At 41.5% G+C, this 21653-nt stretch overlaps 1 protein-coding gene across 1 annotated transcript; it reads right to left on the bottom strand.

The window, feature by feature from the left end:
- Positions 1-328: 328 nt before the first annotated feature.
- On the bottom strand, positions 329-12091 carry LOC116065347 (cdc42 effector protein 1-like). The gene is made up of 4 exons (XM_031320821.2): positions 11981-12091; positions 7023-7555; positions 5525-6075; positions 329-985 (listed from the first exon to the last, which is right to left on the bottom strand). The coding sequence occupies exons 3-4, from the start codon at positions 5976-5978 to the stop codon at positions 360-362; spliced, it is 1080 nt and encodes a 359-aa protein (XP_031176681.1). The 5' UTR covers positions 5979-6075; positions 7023-7555; positions 11981-12091; the 3' UTR covers positions 329-359.
- Positions 12092-21653: the final 9562 nt, after the last annotated feature.

Raw genomic sequence — 21653 nt, 5'->3', positions numbered from 1 at the left:
TGTCTTGACAAGAATCCATCGTGTGGTGTCAGACTCATTCAGTGACTTATCTTTAGAATAGTTTAAACAATCTATAAAATCATGGCAGCAACGTAGTGCAGAGAGAGGGGAAGGTCCAGGGTCGAGATCAGCATCAAACATCCATCCTGCAGAAACTGAAGACAGACCAGGATCTGGTAGTTGATCACTGACGTCCCTTATGTGAGAAGAGGAAGCATGTTTCTACTGAAGAACAGAATATCACACAACGTTCAGCCTCCCTGACTTGAAATAAACCCAGAATTCCAGTCACTGGAAGGTTTCTATGGTTTTATTGAATCAATGAAGTTCCTGCTCTCGTTCAGAAAGACTTTCAACATCTAGACTTTGACCTCTTCCTCCTCTTCAGAAAAGGCATATGGTGTTTTGCGGCTTTGGGACAAAGTAGGAGAGGGGGTGTCGTTGCTCATCCTCGTTCCCTTTGTGAAGGAGCCTCCACCATAATGACGAGACAGCACGTCAGCCGCCCTCTGGAACCTTTCTGCCTCCATCACCGGCTCTGCTCTCTGAGGAGACCCAGTGCACACATCTGGAGTCCTCAGTGACCCCCTCTCCTCCTCTTCCTCTGCCCAGTCGACGCTACAAGAGCGCCCCCTGTTGTTCATGTTACTGCTGAATGAACTGCTACTCATGGAAGGGTTGGGTGAAGTCAACTCAGGGCTCTGCACAGGCGTCTCTGTTAGAGAGCTGTGGTCCTCACCTTCCTCTTCCTCGCCTGCTGCCTGGCTGTGATTGGACGTCTGAAGGCAGCTGGGGTTGTCAATCAAGCTCAGTACCTCAGTCATAAGGGAAGGGCCAAGGTCTACAGTGAACGACATGAGGGAGTCTGAGCGAGTCAGCTTGATGCCACCACTGTCAGGTAGAGAACCTTTCCGCATGTCTCCATCATAAAACTGTCTGTCAATGCGAGAGAGGCGGGGCAGAGTGACAAATCCAGACTGCAGACCTGCAAACAGACAGAAGAAGAAAACCCACTGAAGTCACTGAAATGATCTGAACTAATGACACGACATAATGAAAACATCTTAGAGACTTTCTTAACTTAGAACCAGAATAATCTCAATGTATGTATGTTACAAAGAATGTTTAAAGCCCATTAGTAGTGTTTTTTTTAGGATTTTGGTGTGAAGTCGTTGAATATAAAATCATGTTTTTGTACATTTTGAACTTGAAGGCAATTTGTAAAGTTCAATCTTCTGATGACACTTAAAGGGAAATCCAACTGATTGCACATTGTGCTATTTTAGAGATTTGAACAGTAAAATAGATAATGAGAAATATTAGCTATATGCAGGTTAATATTATTTGAGTATATCTAAAAATTAAATTGCCATGCTGTGTCTGTGTGACCTATATTACTCCCACTATTCACTGTTAACAGAGCAGATCCAGGATAGAAGACATCATCACTACAGTCCGTCTCTCAGTCAGTTAAAAGGAGGTACTCATTAAAAATGTGAAAGTTAGCATTATTGAAATTAAATATGTGGATTTATTTGACTTGATAATCCTCAAAATACAAATCCACAACCTAAATACAATCTAAAATCTAAATGAAAATACAATATTTTTGGAAAATATACTGAATCATGTTATTTTCAACCAGAGGCAACGCACTTAAAAAGAAAAAGGAAGAGGGAATAGTCTCGCATTGCCAGACCTTCCTCCACAGCGCTGCGAAGGAAGGTCTGGCGAGTCCATACAGCATTCCGGGATGGGAGAGAAACGTTTATTGGCATGTCTTTAAACCAATCACAATCGTCTTGGGCGGTGCTAAGCGCCGGACAGCAGTGCCTCTGCAAAATAGCCTAGGAGCAGGAGCAGTTAACCATAGTCCTCATAAATCTAAAATATGGGGCCTTAAGTACAAGCTGAGTATTGTTAGTCTAGCAATTAAATCTTTTCACCACAGAGTGGCAGTATGTAACAACCCAGTAACAGACTGCTGAAACCTCCCTGCAGGGAAGGACTCAGTTGTCTGTCAGCGGTAGAAAACAGGAAGACATTTAAGAGCTGTATGATGCTACTGAAAGGGGACAGAAGGAGAGAAAAACAAGAGAGAGAGAGAGAGTGAAATTGCCTTCAGCAGGCTTATTTAGCTGCAAAATCTAAATATGCTTTCTTTGGACAAACGTATTATGTAGGTTTAGCCTAGCATAAGCATTAACCTGCAGAGATCTTAGGAGCAGTTAACCATAGTCCTCATGAATCCACCGGCGTTTAAGAGTCCAACACAAAGAAAGCAGAAGGTAACGGATATCTGGCCGAAAAGAGTATGATCCGGCGGAATTCTAGACTGCAACAGAGCAATCCCGGAAGTGGAACGTTGTGGATATGGACTAAAGAGGGAAAAAATATGGGGCCTTAAGCACAAGCTGAGTTACTGTTAGTCTAGCAATTAAATAGTTTCACCACAGAGTGGCAGTATGTAACAACCCAGTAACAGACTGCTGAAACTTCCCTGCAGGGAAGGACTCAGTTGTCTGTCAGACAGTAGAAAACAGGAAGACATTTAAGAGCTGTATGATGCTACTGAAAGGGGACAGAAGGAGAGAAAAACAAGAGAGAGAGAGAGTGAAATTGCTATGGTGTTTCATGATGGCAGCATAGGATGGGAGTCTGTTAAAAGCCCTGATAAAGGCCTCAAGCTGAAACGTGTTGGTCTGATCTGATAATAAAGTTGGTCTTTATACTACAAGTATTGCTGGAGCGTTTACCTTCTTAGGTTGCAATTGCAGGTTAAATTGTGATTGTAGGATTATATTGTAAATGTTGAGTTTTTGCAGAAGAGTTTGGCTTTTTTTTTAATTAATACACAGTTGGCGCCTACGGTATACTGAGTTTTGAAATACTACTTGATTTTTCACTATTGATGGACTTTGTTTTCAAGGCTGAAATCTGTGAAGCAGTGGATAATGACATTTGTGACAAACTCATGTAAACATCTGAGAGAATACGAAAAGATGGATGGAAATAATGACATGGATGGTGAACTGAGAAACCCACTGATAAGAAAAAACTCCCAAACTCCTTTTATGCTGGCTCCACATCACTCAGTTTGGGCAAATTCCTTATGAATTGGGTAAGGAATCTGGAGACCGGGAGGGGATTTCCAGTCCAGACTCAGCACACTGCTGCCTGATACCTCTGATTGGTTAGCAGATATAACGAATGATGTGTTTATGGTGTGCACTCAGGCAGGCAGTGACACATGCACACATAGATCACAGGAAAATGCCCACTAAGTATCTTTGTGTCTTCCAAACCAGCTGTGTGTGTTTGTGTTTATAGACTGAATTGTGTACAGGTGTTGCCTAGGTGAATCCAGATGACTCAGAAGAAGCCGCCTGTTTTCCAGTTGTCTTGGAGGAATGTGAGAGCGATGTTGCCAAGAGAGCTACATCACCCTCTCTGTTTGTGTGTTCACTGGCATTTATAGTCCTGTTTGCACCAAACAGGACTTTATTCTGTTTGGTCTGCTCGACAGTGAATAGTGACAATTGCAACTGTAATGATTATTTTACTTTTTGCACATAATTCAGGGTGACTAATACTGTGCTGGTCTTCCACTAACACTATCATTTTGTACATTGACTCTGAGCTTCCTGTAACCTTAAGATACAGCAACAAAAAAGAAAATGTTCTAACTGTATGCCTCCTCCAGGATCTTGATATTTCCCATCAGACACAAATGCTCCATATGACCTCACGTTAGAGTGAACTTCTGAGCCGCTAACTCATGAATCTGATCTTACCAAATCTTATCATTTATTTAAATTATTTTATATTAACACTTAGAAACCACACTTTGAATTGTTTTGCTGAAGCTTACCTGTTATTCTCGATTGCAGTCTTTGTTGATTTGTATCCAAATTTCTATTTCAATTAAATTCGATTGTATTCATAGTGTCAAATCATAGCAGAAGTGATCTCAGGACACTTTACAGATAGAGTAGGTCTAGACCACACTCTATAGTAAAACTCATATATTATGTAATTTAACACATTAGTTTGAAAAATTGAGGTCAAATTTGGGCTTATGCAAAAATGCATTGAGGCACTTGACTAAACTAACACATCTACTTTGTTCCATCTCCCTCCTGTCAATACTTATCTTTGTTATATGATGTATATCATTTCTGTCTTTGTTCCTTCAGCTGTTTCAAATTAATTTTATGTCATGCCAGTTCAGTTAGTGGTGAAGTCGTGCTTAGAAAAACACTAAAATGACGACAGAAATCTAAATATATCTCAAATTATGAAAGTCAGACTGGGCTTAGCTGCATAAACTCTATGTGATAATGCAAGGTAGGCTTTGTATGCTATCAAATAGTTTATGTCCAGAAAAAAAAGTGTCCATACCTTAAAAAACTAAAAGCTTCACAGAGCTCTGTTATTGACAGTCTGAGAAACAGGACAAAAGTCCAGCTGAAGGAAATGAATTCTAAGTGTTGGTGGAAAAGCCTTCAGCGGGCTTATTTAGCTGCAAAGTCTAAATATGCTTTCTTTGGACAAACTTATTATGTAGGTATAGCCTAGCATCAGCATATCCTGAAAGTCAGTCAGTTTAAAAATTGACATAGTCCAGTTTATATTGTGGGTTTCAACTTTTTTTCAATTAACTGTGCAGTCTCACTGGCATGTACGCTGCTATTGTGACACTCATAACACCATACCCTCCTTTGCTACTTAATAAAACGTTATACTTGAGTATGATCCCGCTTTGCTTCACTTTTCTGAGACCATTGCTTTTTCTCAGCTCACTTTAAATGAAGGCCCTGTTCAGACCTGGTAATAACATGTGTGCATGCATCTTAAGCGACCACTTGTGATTGGATCTCAGTTCCCCCCGCTCTATATGCACATGAACAGGTACATCATTTCCTGTTGGAAAGACCAAATGAGTTGTTGTTTGGTCACCGGCACAAGGCAGCAATGCACTTCCTTTGCCTAGCCTGACGGAAATTAAAAGAAGACGAAAAAACCAAAACAATTCAGACTGTGTCTGAATATTTCTTGGCATGTTCCAGACACACCAAATCGCCCAAGATGTTTGATGCACTCGTAATTTATCTCAATGGGCTTTCTGAAATTTTCAGACGTTGTGGACAAACTCAGTTTATGCAATTTCAGAATGCTACACTTCAGCTTACGCAGAGGACGTCAGTTGAGTAGGCAGTGGCCCAAGACACATACATGCGTACACATACGCCGATACCTTTCGCCCGTGAGCACCCACGGAGAAAAACATAAATCTGCGCCTATGCGCGTACACACTGCTAAAAGAATGTGGCCACCTCTAAATGTGGTCTGAGCAATCGGATCTCTATGTGTCTTGGGTGCATTCCCACCTGTTCTGCTGTCTACTTGTGATCGGACCACCCAAGCTGATGTTAATGCCAGGTCTGAACAGGGCCGATGATCTTGCTGCTCAGATGGGTTTCCTAAACTCTGACCCGTGCAGTGATTTTCTATATTATCTTACCATATGTGCAGAAGGAGTCATCTGTCGAGCTGATGGAGCTGGGGAACAGCACCCTCTGTAGGCACCCATTGGGGGAGTCCATGTTCAGCTGGGGCAGGGAGATGGCGTTCTTGATGATGGGTGAGACATCTGGTGGCGTGGATGACAAGTCACGGGAGCCCCCTCGCGGACGCGGCCCAGAGTTCTTCCGTACATGCCGAAAGGTGCGTGTGAAGAACCCGGTTGTCTTGGAGCTGTTTGCTGACTCTGGACGTTCTGGTTCCCTGTTGCCTCCGTAGTTGCTAAGGAAGGAAGTGTCACCAAACACTTCCCCGCCACGACCAACATGCATAGTGTGTCGGAAGTCACCCAGCGGCGGGCTGATCATGTCCACAGAGAGTTCGCTCTTGAAACGACGTTTCCCCTGCGAGCCAGACACAAGGCCCTTGATCCCTGGCAGTTTTCCCAGACTCATTGTGACAGGAAAGTTGTGTAATTTCCCTTTAATTTAAATGAGAGCGTCTGAGCTCTGATAACATGTCAGTTAAGTTTGAATTCCAGTTTAGGGTCCACTGTAAAACCAGAGAGAGAGGGAAAAAATTAATATGCCAGGACAGTGAGAACAGAAAACACAAAAATGTGGTTGTTTAGTTGGCAGAGAATGTGTGTATAATCCATTCTCCACACGGCCAGAGCCAGCTATTCATCCACCGTCGGCCCACGGTTTCCCTTTTGGAGCTACACTGAAAGATGCCAGTTTCTACTATTTCTCTTCTCTCCTCTCATGTACCGTTAGCACTGCACATGACCAAACGCTCAGTTCACTTCTCCTGCACAACAGCAGCTTTCAGTTGTGACAAAATAACAAAGGAGATGAATTACAAGGCAATACTTTGTTTCCTCTGGTTACCACAGCTTATGCGGTTAGAGAGTTTAGGGCTGGCTGGACTCTTGTTCAGATTTGGTTCAGTTTAGAAAAACAAAGTCAAGCCGCAACTGCAAATAACTTTAGACGTGATTTCAGTGCAACAACTTAGCTGGTTTGCACTGTCTTCACTTCATTTTAGATTTGGAGAACTGACTTGTAGTCAGTCTCAATTTACATTTTACTTGCTACACTAAGAGGATCACCTCACCGGGATGCCTTGTAAAACCGAAGGCTCTTTAATTTGCCTTTTACCCAAACCTAATAAAAGAAGCTTTTATGTACGTATAGCTCGAATTTTAAAAACAAACTGAGACTGGACACTATGTTTTACCAGCACACAAATTTATAAATAAGAAATGTAATTGGATTGAGTCACTTTATAGAGCCATTTTTCCACAGACCGTGGCTTCCCTTCTCACTACTATTTAGGTTTCAGGTTGACTTACAAGGATTAGTAAATTAGTTTGTCTGACGTGTCCGCTATTCTCTTTACTGCAGCATCACACCTACACCTTTCTGAAGCACTGAATGAAATTTTCTGTAATCATAATCTGAATGTCAACACAGCAGTGTCTCCACTCTGTAGCTTACTGGCAGCGAGTCCTTCTTGCATGAGCCTTCAATAGATCTCTACTTTTGAGAGGATTGTGTGCGTCTGATGCACTTGTCTTCCTCAAAGTCCAAGCAGAGAGAGCTTGGGGTCCACTGCCATGCACCGTCTACCGCTAAAGAGGTTTATCCACGTGTGGCACCACACTGTCCACGGGGCATCCTGTCACCAGTCGCTCTGCATCCTTATCCTCAGTTCCCCTGGTCCCCTTTGTACCCAAGACGCCAGACCTTTGAGAGGCAACGAAAACAACCAGAGCAGAGGAAAAAAGGTGGGTGAAGCGTTCTTAAAAAGGGCAACAAAGTAGTGTGAAGTAATCCAGCAACTGTTTTGTCTGCATCATCCTGGAAGAAAAAATAAGGCTCATCCAGGATTGTCCATGCGCTGGATTAGCTGCTAATCCCTTCTGTCTTCCCTCCCTCACTTGCTCTCTGCCTTCTTCAATCCACTTAGTTCCCCGATGGTTTCCAGTTAGAGGGCCTTCTGTGTTTTCATTCAGTTCACTTAAGGCCAGCTAGAACAGACAGAGAGAAAAGGGAGAGAGATGTGGGTTACAGACTAAGACCAAAGACTAAAGCAGGGGCATTCAGGCGCACATAAATGTGTCACACAACTAAAACTCTGGATTGACTCAAGCTGAGAATGTTATTCTCTCTCGGTTGCCTGAGGAGTCAGCAGGTTCTCGAAAATTTCTTCAGCGACTGAACTTGACAAATAAAACCTTAGTACAAGAGGAACTTCAAAGAGTCTTTTGTGTACTTTCATTTGATTAGTATTCATTTCAGCACAAGCACTTTCCATTATTCTCTCCTGAGTGAACAGCACTTATCTACAGTTTACAATTATATTTATTTTCGCAATGACGTGAATAGGGGATTAGCAGATCTACAGAAAATATTTAACTATTTTGATAATCAATTTATTTAAGTTATCTATTGAGCACAAATGCCAAACATTTGTTGCTTTTCTCTGGTTTTTATCATCTGATTTGGGACGGCAGGTTGGACAGAAAATACTCTTTGAAGACGCCGCCTTGGACTGAGAAATTGTGGCATTTTTCACTATTTCTTAAAACTGTAAAGACTAAACTGAAAAAATATTGACTAATTGGTCATTAAAATAATTGTTATTTGCAGTATATTTTAAAGTATGGATGTTCCAAGTGTGATATTTATGTTAGGATGTTATGTTGGGAATTTCTTAAATAATTAATTTCTTCTTTTAATTAAAAATGGATAACATTTTATGTAGCATAACAACAGCCAGTTGAACATGTGCAGCCCCTTTCAGAGATGTCACCAAAAAGCCAAAAACCTCCAAAGGCCCTGTGTGTCTATTTTTCTGGTAACCTCCAACCAAGTGACGTCTGCAAACATCATCCAGTGTTGGATTAACGTCACAGGAGTTACTCGCCGAGGCTGCTGCCAGGCCAATCTGGACCTGTGATATAAGAACTTGAACTAGCTGATGGTGCCACTCTTACTGGGCACTGGCCTGGGCTTAGATTACCATCCCTAAATCTTTAACTAATCCCAGTTTTTCAACAGGACAAATGGCCAGGGGGGGAGGCCGTCATAGGGAGCATTCACTGTCTGTAACCTAGGAATAGGGAAGGAGGGAAGATGAAAGTATGGGTGTGACAAAAAGAGTAATCAAGTTAGGAGAGTAACGATTCATACAGAGAAATCCATCATAGGGAGGTATGATGGATTTTAGCCGTTGCATGACCATGTCTAATCCCCCAGTTCAGTAACATTTAGCTTAATGGGGCGATTAGGGCCTGTGGGGCATGATAGGTGAGAGGCAGATAAACATTAGCAAGGGAGAAAAACATCCACTGTCAGTGTCAACACCAAGTTTGGATAGAATCATATCGGAAACACTAGTTCCCAGATTGAAGAATACCTTTGGATACAATTCCCACCCCTAATGACCTAACTAGAATTCTTCTTTTTTCTGTTATCTGTCCTTCATTTAGCTGCTGCACTTCAGTCATTTAATGCTGAATTCACAGCTTTTCATGGTGTAATTAAGATGTTTTCTCCTGCTTTTATAGCTGCCAATTTCTTTTACGCTAGCCTTCCCGTCCTAAAACATGGTTTTCTTTTTCCTTCATGGCTTTGTGAGCAGTAAACGCAGCTCAACTCAGATCTCTTCATGCACAATAAAGAGTAATGACAGCACAGAAGTTCACTTTGGGAACTTCATGGCCTCATTAGAAACACACAGAAAGACATTTAGATCTGCTAAACATGTTATTTATCTACAAGTTGTACCTGCAGATGTCCATAAACAAGCCTGTTTTTTGCGTGAGCTGCCTAATTGATTGCAGACAGAGACAGACCGGGGGGGGGGGGGGGGGGGGGAGCAGACTGGACGCCATCCATTATGGTCATCAAATAAAGGATCTGAGGAAGCTGATAAGAAACACATTTTTACCTCATGTTTTTGTGTGTTTTCTTTTAACCAGACTTCTATTTTCAGCTTTTCCTTCAATCAATCTTGTGGCATTTTTATATTTCTTTCCTATCTGTCACAAACACACACACACACAGCCTGTCAGTCTCTTTGGTGTGAGCAGATTAAATGTGTTAGGCAAACATCTGGTACCACAGAGCCACAAATTGTAGAACCAGGCTCTGATGACATTTGAGGGACCGTTCAATCACAGTGGCTCGGAAAGACCTACATCTGTGGGCTCGTACATGCACTTACGCACGCACGCGCACACACACACAAACACACACACACACACACACACACACACACACACACACACACACACACACACACACACAGGGCAGTGGGTCAGCTCTGAGGTTGCTTCCTCCGCTGGACCGGAGGGCCGTGGTCCTTTTACGGCACAGAACCAGCCAACTGTGGCTGAGGTCAGTGCACCCTGACCATTACGCATTGGCCCCAAAATACAACATGTGCTCAGTTTAAAAAGATCTACTGCTGCAACGTGGCAATACACACGCCTGCCAGGTCCTTATGGTAAGGGTGTGTGTATGTGTCCTACAACTGTGATGATTTATGGGTGTAATCATATCTGATTAGGATGTGCGATATCTTGGTGTGATGACACAGGTTCATGTCTGACAGTATCAGATTGTCAGCACAGATGAGTGTGATATTACATATTTCTCACAGCACTGTGACTTGTAAATGAACTTCCTGTTCACTCCCTCGCTCACACTTTCCTTAATGCACTACAGAGTCAACAACATAACTCACAAGAAGAGGCATTTGAGATAAGAATTCACTGCACCTTAGACCTCTTCAACCAGTTCAATGACTCCTTTTTCACAGCACACAGAAACATTACAAAACAACAGCAGGCTAAGCAACCAAGTCAATCTTTATGATCAGGTTTACCTCTGGCCATCATTCACTAGTTTTATGATTTTTTTTTTTGTGTACAGAACAGACAAACGAGGCCAAGCGGCAGTGCAGTGCAAACACATGATGGACAGAGAACATAAGGAAATGTTGCCTCTCCAAACTTCCACCTAGCAAATTAACAGAGAGGCACAGTTAAAGTGGCCGTTTAAAGGAAAGCTCAATAGAAGTCTTGTTTAAAAAGTCTAAATGTAAGTGATTTGCGGCATGGTAGACTCCATTTCCATCTTAAGGGCTCACTCACTATCACTTTAAATTTTTGTGATTTTTTTTTTTTTCCTATTTTTGTATCACAATGTCATGATCTCCCCCTTTTGAAAAACATTTCTCCAGCTGCCTTCATGGTGTCGCATCACAATCATATAAAACCTATCCACATTTTAAATCACACAGTTAACCTATTATTATGCACATATGTTTTGGTCCTTTGGCTCGTCGTTGCAGTGTCCGCTGAAGACCTACGCTGCTGCAGGGACAGACACAGTGTCCAAGATGTTTGGATATGTTGTAGGACAGTCTCTCTCACCATGACGCCACCTCCCTGGCAGGTTGCCAATCCACTGATCTGAGATCTGGCACGACCCCAGCACAGTTGTTCTGTGGTTCCACTGGAGGAGCACAGTGACCAATTGATTTTGATTGTTTCCACCAAACATAGTCTCACCACCTCCGAACGAAAAACTAAGCTGCAGTTCATGTTACTAACACTGTTTGAAGTCATATGACATATAATACAGTGCTTAGGTTTATATTTAAATAGCAAGTTCTATTGAAATGTGACCTAAAAAACTTAGATTGCCACTGAAGTAATGGGAAGTAATGCTGCAGAAGAGGATGTACAGAGGGTAACATAATGTAAGCTCTCATGAAAAGGACATCCATGTAACTAGCTCACCATCGCAAACACTAATTAAAGTTGTCCTTTATTGTAATACAGTTTGTTTTCCATATGTTGTCAGGATTTTTGAGGCGCTTCCTCTTGACATATTTACATACTGAATAATGATGCAATCTGGCCACAGATTGTTTGTCCACTTTGGAGCTCTGATGTCTCAAGTGTGCATGCCAGATGTTGTTTAAAGCAGACAAATGCTGCTAATTGGCATTCAGGCAAGTTGTTCACACATATACTGTATAATATCAGTGATTATAACTGTGATCAAGGCCTGAGTTGATTACATTACTGTATGTAAATCGTTTAAATAAAGAAAAAACTCAACTCGCCATTCAACCAAGTGACTGCACAGTGATGTAGGGGTGTAAAAGTTGATAGAGATTTTGTAAGAGATCCGAGGTGGAGCGACACTTGGCGCCTGTGGCTGCTCTTACTGCGCTCTTTTACGCACAGAAAATGCACGCGGACGTTAATTTATAGAAAACCAACAAGACTGGATTAAATGTCGGCTGTGTAGTTACTTTCTGTACATAACTCTTGCTGTTGGTTTCACGTGCCCATCAGTTATTTCCAGTAGTACACGTTACGCAACATACATCAAACAAAGGGATCTACAAACTCCGCTTTTCAGAACAAGCTTACCTTAGAATAAAGTAGTCCCGTCGCGAAGAAACAACTTCAGCGCGTCTTTCCTCTGTCATCTGGTTTGTCGGTTTGCGCTCCGCACCGTATGTTTCCTTCTGGACAAGTGGAGTGGAAGGAGATGGAGAGGGAGGAGGAGGAGGTTGGTGGACTTCAGAAAGAAGAAATAAAGAATGCATGTGAAGGCAAAGCAAGGCAGCTTTATTTGTAAAGCATATTTCAGTAACAAGGCCATTCAAAGTGATTTACATACTAAATTAAAGATCAGTTAAAACACAATATAAAACAAGTAAAACAGAATTAGACAGATATAAGATACAAGAATAAAAGGTACAGTGCAGTCAGTGTAAGAAATAAATAATTACTTAAAAAGGCAGCATCAAACAGAAAAGTCTTCAGCCTTGATTTACAGTAAAATAAGTGAGTTGCAGTTTTCTGAAAAGTTTGGTCCAGCCAGATGTGTGTGTGTGTGTGTGTGTGTGTGTGTGTGTGTGTGTGTGTGTGTGTGTGTGTGTGTGTGTTTGTGTGTGTGTGTGTGTGTGTGTGTGTGTGTGTGTGTGTGTGTGTGTGTGTGTGTGTGTGTGTGTGTGTGTGTGTGTTTGTGTGTGTGTGTTTGTGTGTTTGTGTGTGTGTGTTTGTGTGTTTGTGTGTGTGTGTGTGTGTGTGTGTGTGTGTGTGTGTGTAGCCTGTTGCTTGAACTCATCAGGTCTTAACCTTGGATCCTCTCTGTCTTGCCTCAGACAAATGTCCGACATGTGAACCTACTTCAACTTGACATAGGCTTCAATGACCCCACATGAGCTGAGATATACAGCAAACACACACACACACACACACACACACACACAAACACTCAATCATCTCTGACCTTTACTCAGGTCTGTAAACATGATCTCTTATAATTCCCCATGGCTGTCATCAACCTCTTCTCTCTGTGACCTGTCATCCCCTCATTCTTGACAAAAATACACTCATCACTGACGTTCATGGTCATGCAACAATAGTGTGCATGCTTGTGAGGATGCGTATGCATGTGTGTACAGTAGAATACTGTAAGACATTAGCCAGTTTTCAAAGGACATTTTTAACCGTTTGATGTGATTTTCAAAGGCATTTTCACAGTGAAACTGCTGTTCACAACTCTGTCTTCTACCCTTCACAGATTTATGAATGATAGGGCTGTTTGTTTTAATTGAACAGATATTTAAATGCTACAGCAGTTGGACATGGTGTCAGTGTATACTTCTGCCTCAGTGTGTTTGCTGATTTAAAACAGAAATACAAGCTCGGGTACAAAGGCTGGTGAGTGTGTGTGATGTTTGTATCAACACATATATGCAGTACATTTATCAGGACATTACACCAAGACACAACAAAGAAAGCCCAGATAATGTTGTAACTTGTCCAAAATAAATAAAATAAGATAAGAAATTGTCCTCACTGAAAAAAATAATCAGAAGGATCATTGCTTTGCAGTGAGTTCCAGAGATTAGGGCACATCTGTTTTTCACTTATACCTAATGGAGGAAGGGTTAGTGCTGAGAAATAAAAAAATAGTCAAGAGATTTCTTTGAATGAACAGAAGCCCAAAGGTCCAAGCTGAGGGGGTATAATGCAGATTTGACTAAAGAGAATGAATTTAATGCCTAAGAATACTTATCCCATGGCAGGTGGGGAGAGGAGAGGCTGAATTGACTGACTGATGGGATAAAAGAGAAAAAGGAGCAGGGTGGACACAGGAGAGGAGGCTGATGGGAATAAAAGGCAGTAAACTCTGAGCAAGAGGAAAGGGGAGGTGAGTGAAGAGAAGGAGATGTAATGGGAGATTGGGTTGGCCTTGAGAACAGACAAGAGAAATGGAGGGATCATCTTCACTGGGAATCTGAGAGGGCGAGCAGCTCTTGCTGACAACAGCTGCAAAGTATCAGATGCTCCCTGATGAGTAAATGCAGACTGTCTTCACCCAGAAAACGACTTCATAGGTTGATTTTGCAAGTAGCTCATAGCGACCCATGATTATGTTTCTTACGTAATTATCGCTAGAGCAAGCGAGGAAGCGAGGTGACAAAGTATAGGAGTGCCAAATTCTGCATTTGTAGGCAGGTTCGGGTGGTGGATGGGTCAAACAAACATGTCCCATACGTGACCTGTGTGAAGCCATAAGTCAGATGTCACTTTTTGAGTTTTTTACAGACCTAAGTCCGTGAAGCAATGATGTCCATGACATGATGTTGCATCCTCATTTTAGAAGTTTTACATTATTCATTTTAAACTAATCCCGGATGTTTTACTAACCCTAAGGACTACTGTTGCCTAAACTTAACCAGTTCAGTTTCACAATGTTAACTATGTGTTTAAAACTGTGCGTAAAAAAGAACGGTCACATGATACAAATTTCCACCGTTTAAAATGTCTAATATGTAGCCGCGTTTGCTTTTGCAATTATTACTTCAGCGAGAGGTCATCGCCTAACAAGAAAATTATTATAATGATGAGTTATGAGTTATGAGCTGCTTGCATAAAGCTCATATATGTTGTTTTGGGAATCATGACAATCCACCTATTCTGTCATTAAGGTATGAGGTGAATGAGAGTGAGGAGAAGAGAACTAGAAGACAGAAGGAGTGATAAAAAGGGGGGAGAGCAATGAGAGTAAATTCAACACCATAACTTTATAAAATCATGTTGAAAATGTTGTCTCAAGAATTGTGTGAACTTGTATTTTAATCATTATTGTACAAGTTGGGGATAGAAATGCAGAGAAGTGTCAGAGATATACTGTAACAGAGAAACAGAGATCCAACATGGATAAAAGAAGCCAAAACATAAAGCTTGTGGGTATGAAAGGAGGAAAGAGAAGGAGGTGGAGAGGAAGGAGTGCTAGTCAAACAGGATGAGAAGTCTCGGAGACAGAAAAAAGTTTTTCTTCACAGGAAATGACTTTCTCACAAATCAGAGAGGCAGCCAAGAAGCCTTGACTCTTTTCAGACACTGAAACTCATTTAGTATTCAACAGCTCACTATCATTACTGTCACTCAGACAAAAAGGGTCCATCCAGAAAAAAACACATTTAACCAAGACAAGTGATTCCACTTCACCCCGAAGCATCACTCTTCATGGTGGGTGTCCGTCAGTCTGGCTCTATCTCTTTTTTCAGTTTTGTGAATCTGGCTCCTGCTCTCATAAAACCCAGATGTGCATTTGGAGAACATTGTTCAGGAAGTGGGAGGAGAGTGGTGTGATGAGGTTGATATATGGACGGTTGGGTTAAGGGACCCCTGTGTCTCTGTTTGGGTTGCGCTCCTGTTTCCGTGGATTCTGACTGGCCAGGAAGCTGAGTATTGGCCCAGAGACAATAGAGCATTGTAATGTCAGCCCTAAGTGCTTTCTAGTCTACAATAATAATAAAAAACAGGCATGAACACACAGACACACACTGAAACATTTACTTCTGACTGTCACTGAACAGTGACTGCTCACCTTTTTTTAAAAAAAAACCTGGTCTAAATTTAGGAGTAGAAAAGGTCCAGTTGGCTGTGGTTATTTTTCTTGCTGACTATTTCTCGAGGAAATTAAATGAAGGAAACTAAGAATACCCCACCAAAATCCATCCACTGAGTATCAAATACTCCTCTGTATCGAGGCAAGACATCCAGAGAAGCATTTCAACTCATCCCTGCGACAGAACCCACTTCTCAGCAATTGATGTATGTACCTAAAACGCTCAATTTGCATTATATGGATGCATTGTGTGCTTCACATGTGGACCGGTTCAATGTGATTGTAATGGAAGGTTAACTTGAATATCTAATGTTTTTCAAGAGTTGAAAATCATGTCATTGTGAAATAACAATCAGGAAAATAAAATGCAAAAATCCCCTGAAAAACATTTATATATTTCCCATTTCCACCATTGTATTTTATCAGAATCAGAATCAGCTTTATTGGCCAGGTTTGCATAGACAAACAAGGAATTTGACTCCGGTAATCAAGTACAACACTTAACATATTAAGAATAAAAACAGAGATGACGGTACAAATATAAAAATAGTGTACAGTATAACAATACAATAGAATTTACAATTTTACAAAAAATATACAAAAGAGAGGGAAGGAATAGTGCAATATCGGTCAATAGACTGAGAGTTTAGGATTTCAATATGAGTACAGTGCAAGGCAGATCAGTGCAATGGTAATATATTAATAACAATATTGTAATTGTAGGATTATTGTTCCAATTCTGAGTTTAAAATGAATTGGAATTAAAATGTATTGCCATGGCATGTACACCACTACTATACTTTCGGATAAGAATCCCACATTGTAATGCATCACATCGTGTAGATGCAAAACACACAGTTGTTAGACACTACACCTGTCAGTATTTCACAAGTGTCCAAAATGAGAAGCATTATGCTGCAGCACATTTCACCGCAGTGATGTGCACGTTTTCTAATCATATTGTTCAGTGACGTGCCAGCAGAGTCCTGTGCAGTGAATGTGAAGCAGTAAATTGAGAAGCTGGGAGAACTCCCAGGGACTCAGTGAGGGTTAATCTGTTGTCCCTGTATGTCTGCCTGGTGTGGGGAGACAGATGATGATGTCTGGGAGAGCTGGTGAGCATTGAAACCAGCCATTGTACTTCCAGACATACTGTAGTCATGGTTAGAGCGTGCACACAGATGCTTATAGAGCTGGACATGGAAACAGAGACCAGGAAATTGGCAGGGGAATTATTAGGAAACTAAATGGCTTTCTGTGACCTTAATGAATAACTCGCATCTCCAAATTCCTGTAATATGTAAAACTACTATTGTTTATAAATCTGCCTGTTGGATGACCCTAAAAATATTCTGTCTGTGGGATTGCAGACACAAACATTGTTGTGTAGAGCTTGAAATAGTCTTACCACACTGCCACTCTCTTATTTTATTGTTGTCATCCCCAAGAGGAATGGTGTTCTTCCTGCTGTTTGTGTTGTTGATGCCAGTTGGACAGGGGAAGCCAGGGAAATGTGAGGCACATTTCAAACAAGTGACCCTTGCTTGAAAACAGTGACCCCTGGACATTATGTCCAAATTTGACCAATTAGACATCAAAAGTGCAAATAGAAGCAGGAGTATTAGATCCACTGTACTGAAATATACACACATAAATACTCAGGCAGACATGTGGACTGTTGATGTTGAAGTGTTGCGTTTGCCGTGACTTCTCTATTACTAATTCTGTTCCTGTTCCAAGGCAACTTTTAGCATGTGGTTAGCAATAGTTGCATGTTTGTTTATCTGGAAAATGTATGTGCAGTGGTTGGTAAGGCTGTCTATGTCTGCAGTTCAAATGTGTGGTGGAGCTCAGATTTAGACAGCTATGTAACACCCTGTAATTCAAACGTCAACTCAAACCTCACTGCTCTGGGAGGAGAGTGACAGGAAGGGAAGCAGGCCGGGGCGTCAGTTTTCACGGGCACCAAAAATTCATGAGTGTGCGCACATTGGTCTGCAAGTATGTAGAAAAAGACGAATAAAGAGTCGATCAACAGGCCATTCATACGTCATACTAGGGGTGTCATAGTGTGGGGAAACTACTGTCATAGTGTTGGGCAGATTACTGTGGAACCTGAGCTGAGGGAGGGCTTCTGTATAATCTGGACTGACACGCCTTTTTGTAGTCACACAGTATACATTTATGGTGTATAGTTTTACTTCACACAGCTCTTAAAAGCAGTATCTGGTTTAAAACTGAAAAGAGAAAAAGTGATTGTATTATTCAGACCCAGTCCTGGATCAAGACATGATATATAGTGATTTAACGTTCCCATATTGTAAAAAGTGAGCTGTCTTTTGATTATAAAGCAGGTTGAGGTGCTATATAAATACTGTGAAAGTATCAAAACGTTCAATCCACAGAGAAATACACATAGCCCGTATTCAGAAACTGTTCCTTTAAAAAAGCTCTAAGGGCTTCTGTACGGTTGTGATGTCACAACTAAACTATATATAGTTAGAAAGTGTCGCTACAGTGCCGTAACTGTCGTTCCCCGGCTGCAATGATGGTGCAGGGACACCAGAGCGCAGATGCAAAAGACCTGCGGTCTCATTTATAAATGGGGTTGAAAATGTGCGTACGTCACTTCCCACGCAAAGGTTGTGATTTATAAAAAAACAAACTTGACGGGAGAATGTGCGGTCCTCCACGCAAACTCTGACCCATGCGTACGCACATTTTGGAGACAATGGGAATTGGTGACGCAGATGGTGAGGTGGTGAACTGAAGTCAGACTGCAGAAAGTACATGTGGGAATAACGATTACTCATAATATTTTCAAGTATTGATGCTTCACACACATTTCTTCACTCAATATCTTCCACGTTATCATGAAGATTAAATCCAGCAGTGTTATTTGCGTTATTTGTACTGAGTGATACTTAAGTTAAGTTCCATAAACACCTTGTAAAATCCAACTCAAATCTTTAATAAAAATGTGTTCTTAATGTTTAATCGGCGCTGTCTCATCATCACATTGTCCGCTACGGAGCGCAGGAGGATGAGATGTAATGTGATGTGAATACAGGATAGCATCAAATACCCTAGCATTAGATAACGGCAGAACACAGTGTAAATAACTAAATATCTGTTTTTAATACTGTGCATATATCATCAAATGTCAAAGTCTGGAAATACAGCCTTTAAGCTCTCGCGCAAGCGTTACAGTTAATGTCCTCGTTATCAGTCCAAACTTTAATACTGTTAGTGACAAAACCTGCATGAAGAAAAGTCTGTTTTCTTTCGTCTTCAAATTGTATCTCGGGGTTGGGGATACCACTAGTTGATGCTGTGATTTTGGCAAGGTGTCTACAATCACAAATTGTTGTAAACATAAATTCTATGGTGAACCCCGTGCGTAATGCTGCATGATGGCACTGCTGGCCCTGCAGGAGGACTACGCCAATGGAAGAATCAGGAGAGAAAGAGACTTCAGGGACCATGACGATGACTGGCTAATATGCCAATTTAAATTCCCTAAAGCTGAGCTCTTGGATCTATATGTACTGAATTGGGTCCAGTAGAGAGGGCAACGTGCCGGAACCATGCCATCCCGGTCCAAATACAGGTCCTCGCCACTCTGGGGGCAACCGGCTGTTTCCAGGGAAAGCTAAGTGTTTTTGAATATTATATATAATCTTCAACTTTTTCGCTAAGGCTTGTTTGGATATAATATATAGTTCTGTTAAATCTTATCATATAGGTCTGGTATATCGAAGCTGTCCCCGAGTGCCGTAATGCCTGTCGTTTTGGACGGTATTATTAATATAGGTAGTCTATACATGAGATTTACCTACACTGTGCGAGAACAGCCCGGAATTATAATTCCATTTGCAGCAGCAGCAGTTTTTTGCCCCCGCTAGTCGTCATGATTCGGCGTAAAGAACAAGTGCCAGGGCCATTAACATATTGATCAGCATTCATGAGGTGCTTTGCATTGACTATTTATAGTTAAAAATGGGCGTGTACAGTGTACGTACGCACACTTGTGGGCAATCTGTGATTTATAAAGGGAACATTGCTTACATACAGATGTGCGTACGCACGGTTTTATAAATCTGAATGTCTTTTGGCGTACGCCATTTTTGGCTTTTGGGTGTACGTACACTTTTAGTAAGGATCCTACGCACAGTTTTATAAATGAGACCCCTGGAAATGCTGACTAATCAAAGCGGACTGGGCTTTTTCAGGAGGGGGGGTTTAAAGAGACAGGCGCTAAAACGGAGCGTTTCAGACAGGTATATTCAGACAGACAGTATGAGAAAAATGATGTGTTTTTTGAACATGTTCTAGCAGAAACCCAAAATACAAGTATGAACCTGAAACTGAGCATAATATGGGACCTTTAAATTCTTTAACTTATGTTCATTAGCTCCTTGATTGTGGTCAGCACCCAGGTGGGATGATGACTTCTCGCAGCCGCTCCGAGTTTGTCCCGTTGAGGTTCTGTGATGTCTGATTTGTAACAAGATTCGCCACATCGTCTTCATATGAGGTTTCTCTGTCAGGGAAAACAAAATCTCTTCCTGCACGGCTTTGGAAAATATTTCACACAGCAGGTCATGAAAGAAATCTTTTAATTAAAGGTTTTTCAAGTTCATGCGGTGATAAATAAAAGCGGCCTCTGGTTTAAATGTTCTGATATTTTTGTCCCACTCATTGTTTGTCCAAGCTTCTTGTTTGCTTCAATAAGAATTCCTTCCTTCACTCTGACCCTCTGGTGTTATTGATGTTGATTCCATGTTAAACAGGAAATTGCATGGTATTACTTTGGGATATTTACAAGATCTCATTAAGCTGCTGGTGCTACCATATCTGACATAGTTGCAGAGCTGAGCATGAGAGGACATATTTACTGCATAAACCACAAGCTGCTTTTTTGGTTAAGGCAAATTTATCAGCAGAGCACCCTTAGAAACATATATTCCTTGTTACAAGTTGAGAGGAACACGTATATTTTATTTGTGCCTGATATTAATTTCTCACTCATAATTTAAACTTAGTCATAAAGCATTAAGGGTATCTTGAGCACCAAGAGCCTGATCAGTAGTGAAAGCTACTGTCCCAGTATCCTGCCTACAAAGGAAGCATAAATCACATGTCAAGATTTAAATCTGTCTCACTTACTCATGCTCCCGTCCCTCTCTTTCTCTGCCTCTGTTTTCCAAAAAAAAGACACATTCTTCACAGACACAAAGGGGCGATTCTGTGCAGCCGCCAAGCTTGAGTCATAGATGGAGCCATTGGGGGGGGTCAGCTGCTGGGTGAAGAGTCGGGCCTGTTGTGTGCCGGGCAAGACCGGAGTGGAACAAACATACTGTAGAAATAAAACCCACAGACACTGGTGCTGTTCAAGCTGTGTATTGTTGAATAGTTATACATGAGGGGTTATTTAAATTAATTCTGATGTCTGATTTCATCCTGTGCTGAAAACGTTTCCATGTGGGGAAGCCAGCACTTTGTCTAACATGCACTTCACACAGATAATCACAAAGCAAATTCAAGAAACTTTCTTATTCCACATAGTTGCCTTGAAGCTGCAGGTCAAACAAATAAGCTGTTCTTTAGTGTTGCTCAAGACAAATCCTCAGCTACAACTCCATGGCCCTGGTGGTCAGCTGGATTGAGTATCTTTCTCATACAACAGCTTTGTCTTATCTTTTCTAAAAGACACTGAACAACCGCTCACTCACTTGTCTGGTGAAAAAAAAATCTTCTTTAAAAGCTACAAATCAAAATGTACAGTGCACTTAAGGAATTCTGCACGGCCTGTTTCTGTGTGACTGAACTGTCACGATATAACACATTCCAGCCTGAGCAAACTGTGGGGTCCAGTGCTGCCGTCAATGGCTCCTCTGTGCCGCCGTCACCTCAGAGACAACAGGAATGCTCATCCACTGCAGCCCTCCCTCCCTCCCGAGACCAAGGCCTGGACTGGACCGCCGGAGGATGGATTGTTCTGTCGGCAGTGGCATCGCCAAGGGGTGGCCACAGCCACATTGATGCAATCGTAAAATAAGAAACCAAAGAACATCAGTATGCTGTTCTTTAACTCTTATATTGACATAGTTTTCATGCTTTCAGCCTATTTACAACAGCATGATAAAATTCCTAAAATTCAGTTATGGC

The sequence above is a fragment of the Sander lucioperca genome, chromosome 21 (genome assembly GCF_008315115.2).
Source record: "Sander lucioperca isolate FBNREF2018 chromosome 21, SLUC_FBN_1.2, whole genome shotgun sequence".
NCBI lineage: Eukaryota > Metazoa > Chordata > Actinopteri > Perciformes > Percidae > Sander > Sander lucioperca.
This window is presented reverse-complemented; position numbering and strand designations above follow the sequence as displayed.

Bases quoted from the DNA above. Each gene is read 5' to 3' on its own strand.
- LOC116065347 (XM_031320821.2), bottom strand. From the start codon at position 5,978: ATGAGTCTGGGAAAACTGCCAGGGATCAAGGGCCTTGTGTCTGGCTCG. The intron at 986-5,524 runs GTAAGATAATAT...GTCTGTTTGCAG, and splicing joins TGACTCCTTCTGCACATATG to GTCTGCAGTCTGGATTTGTC.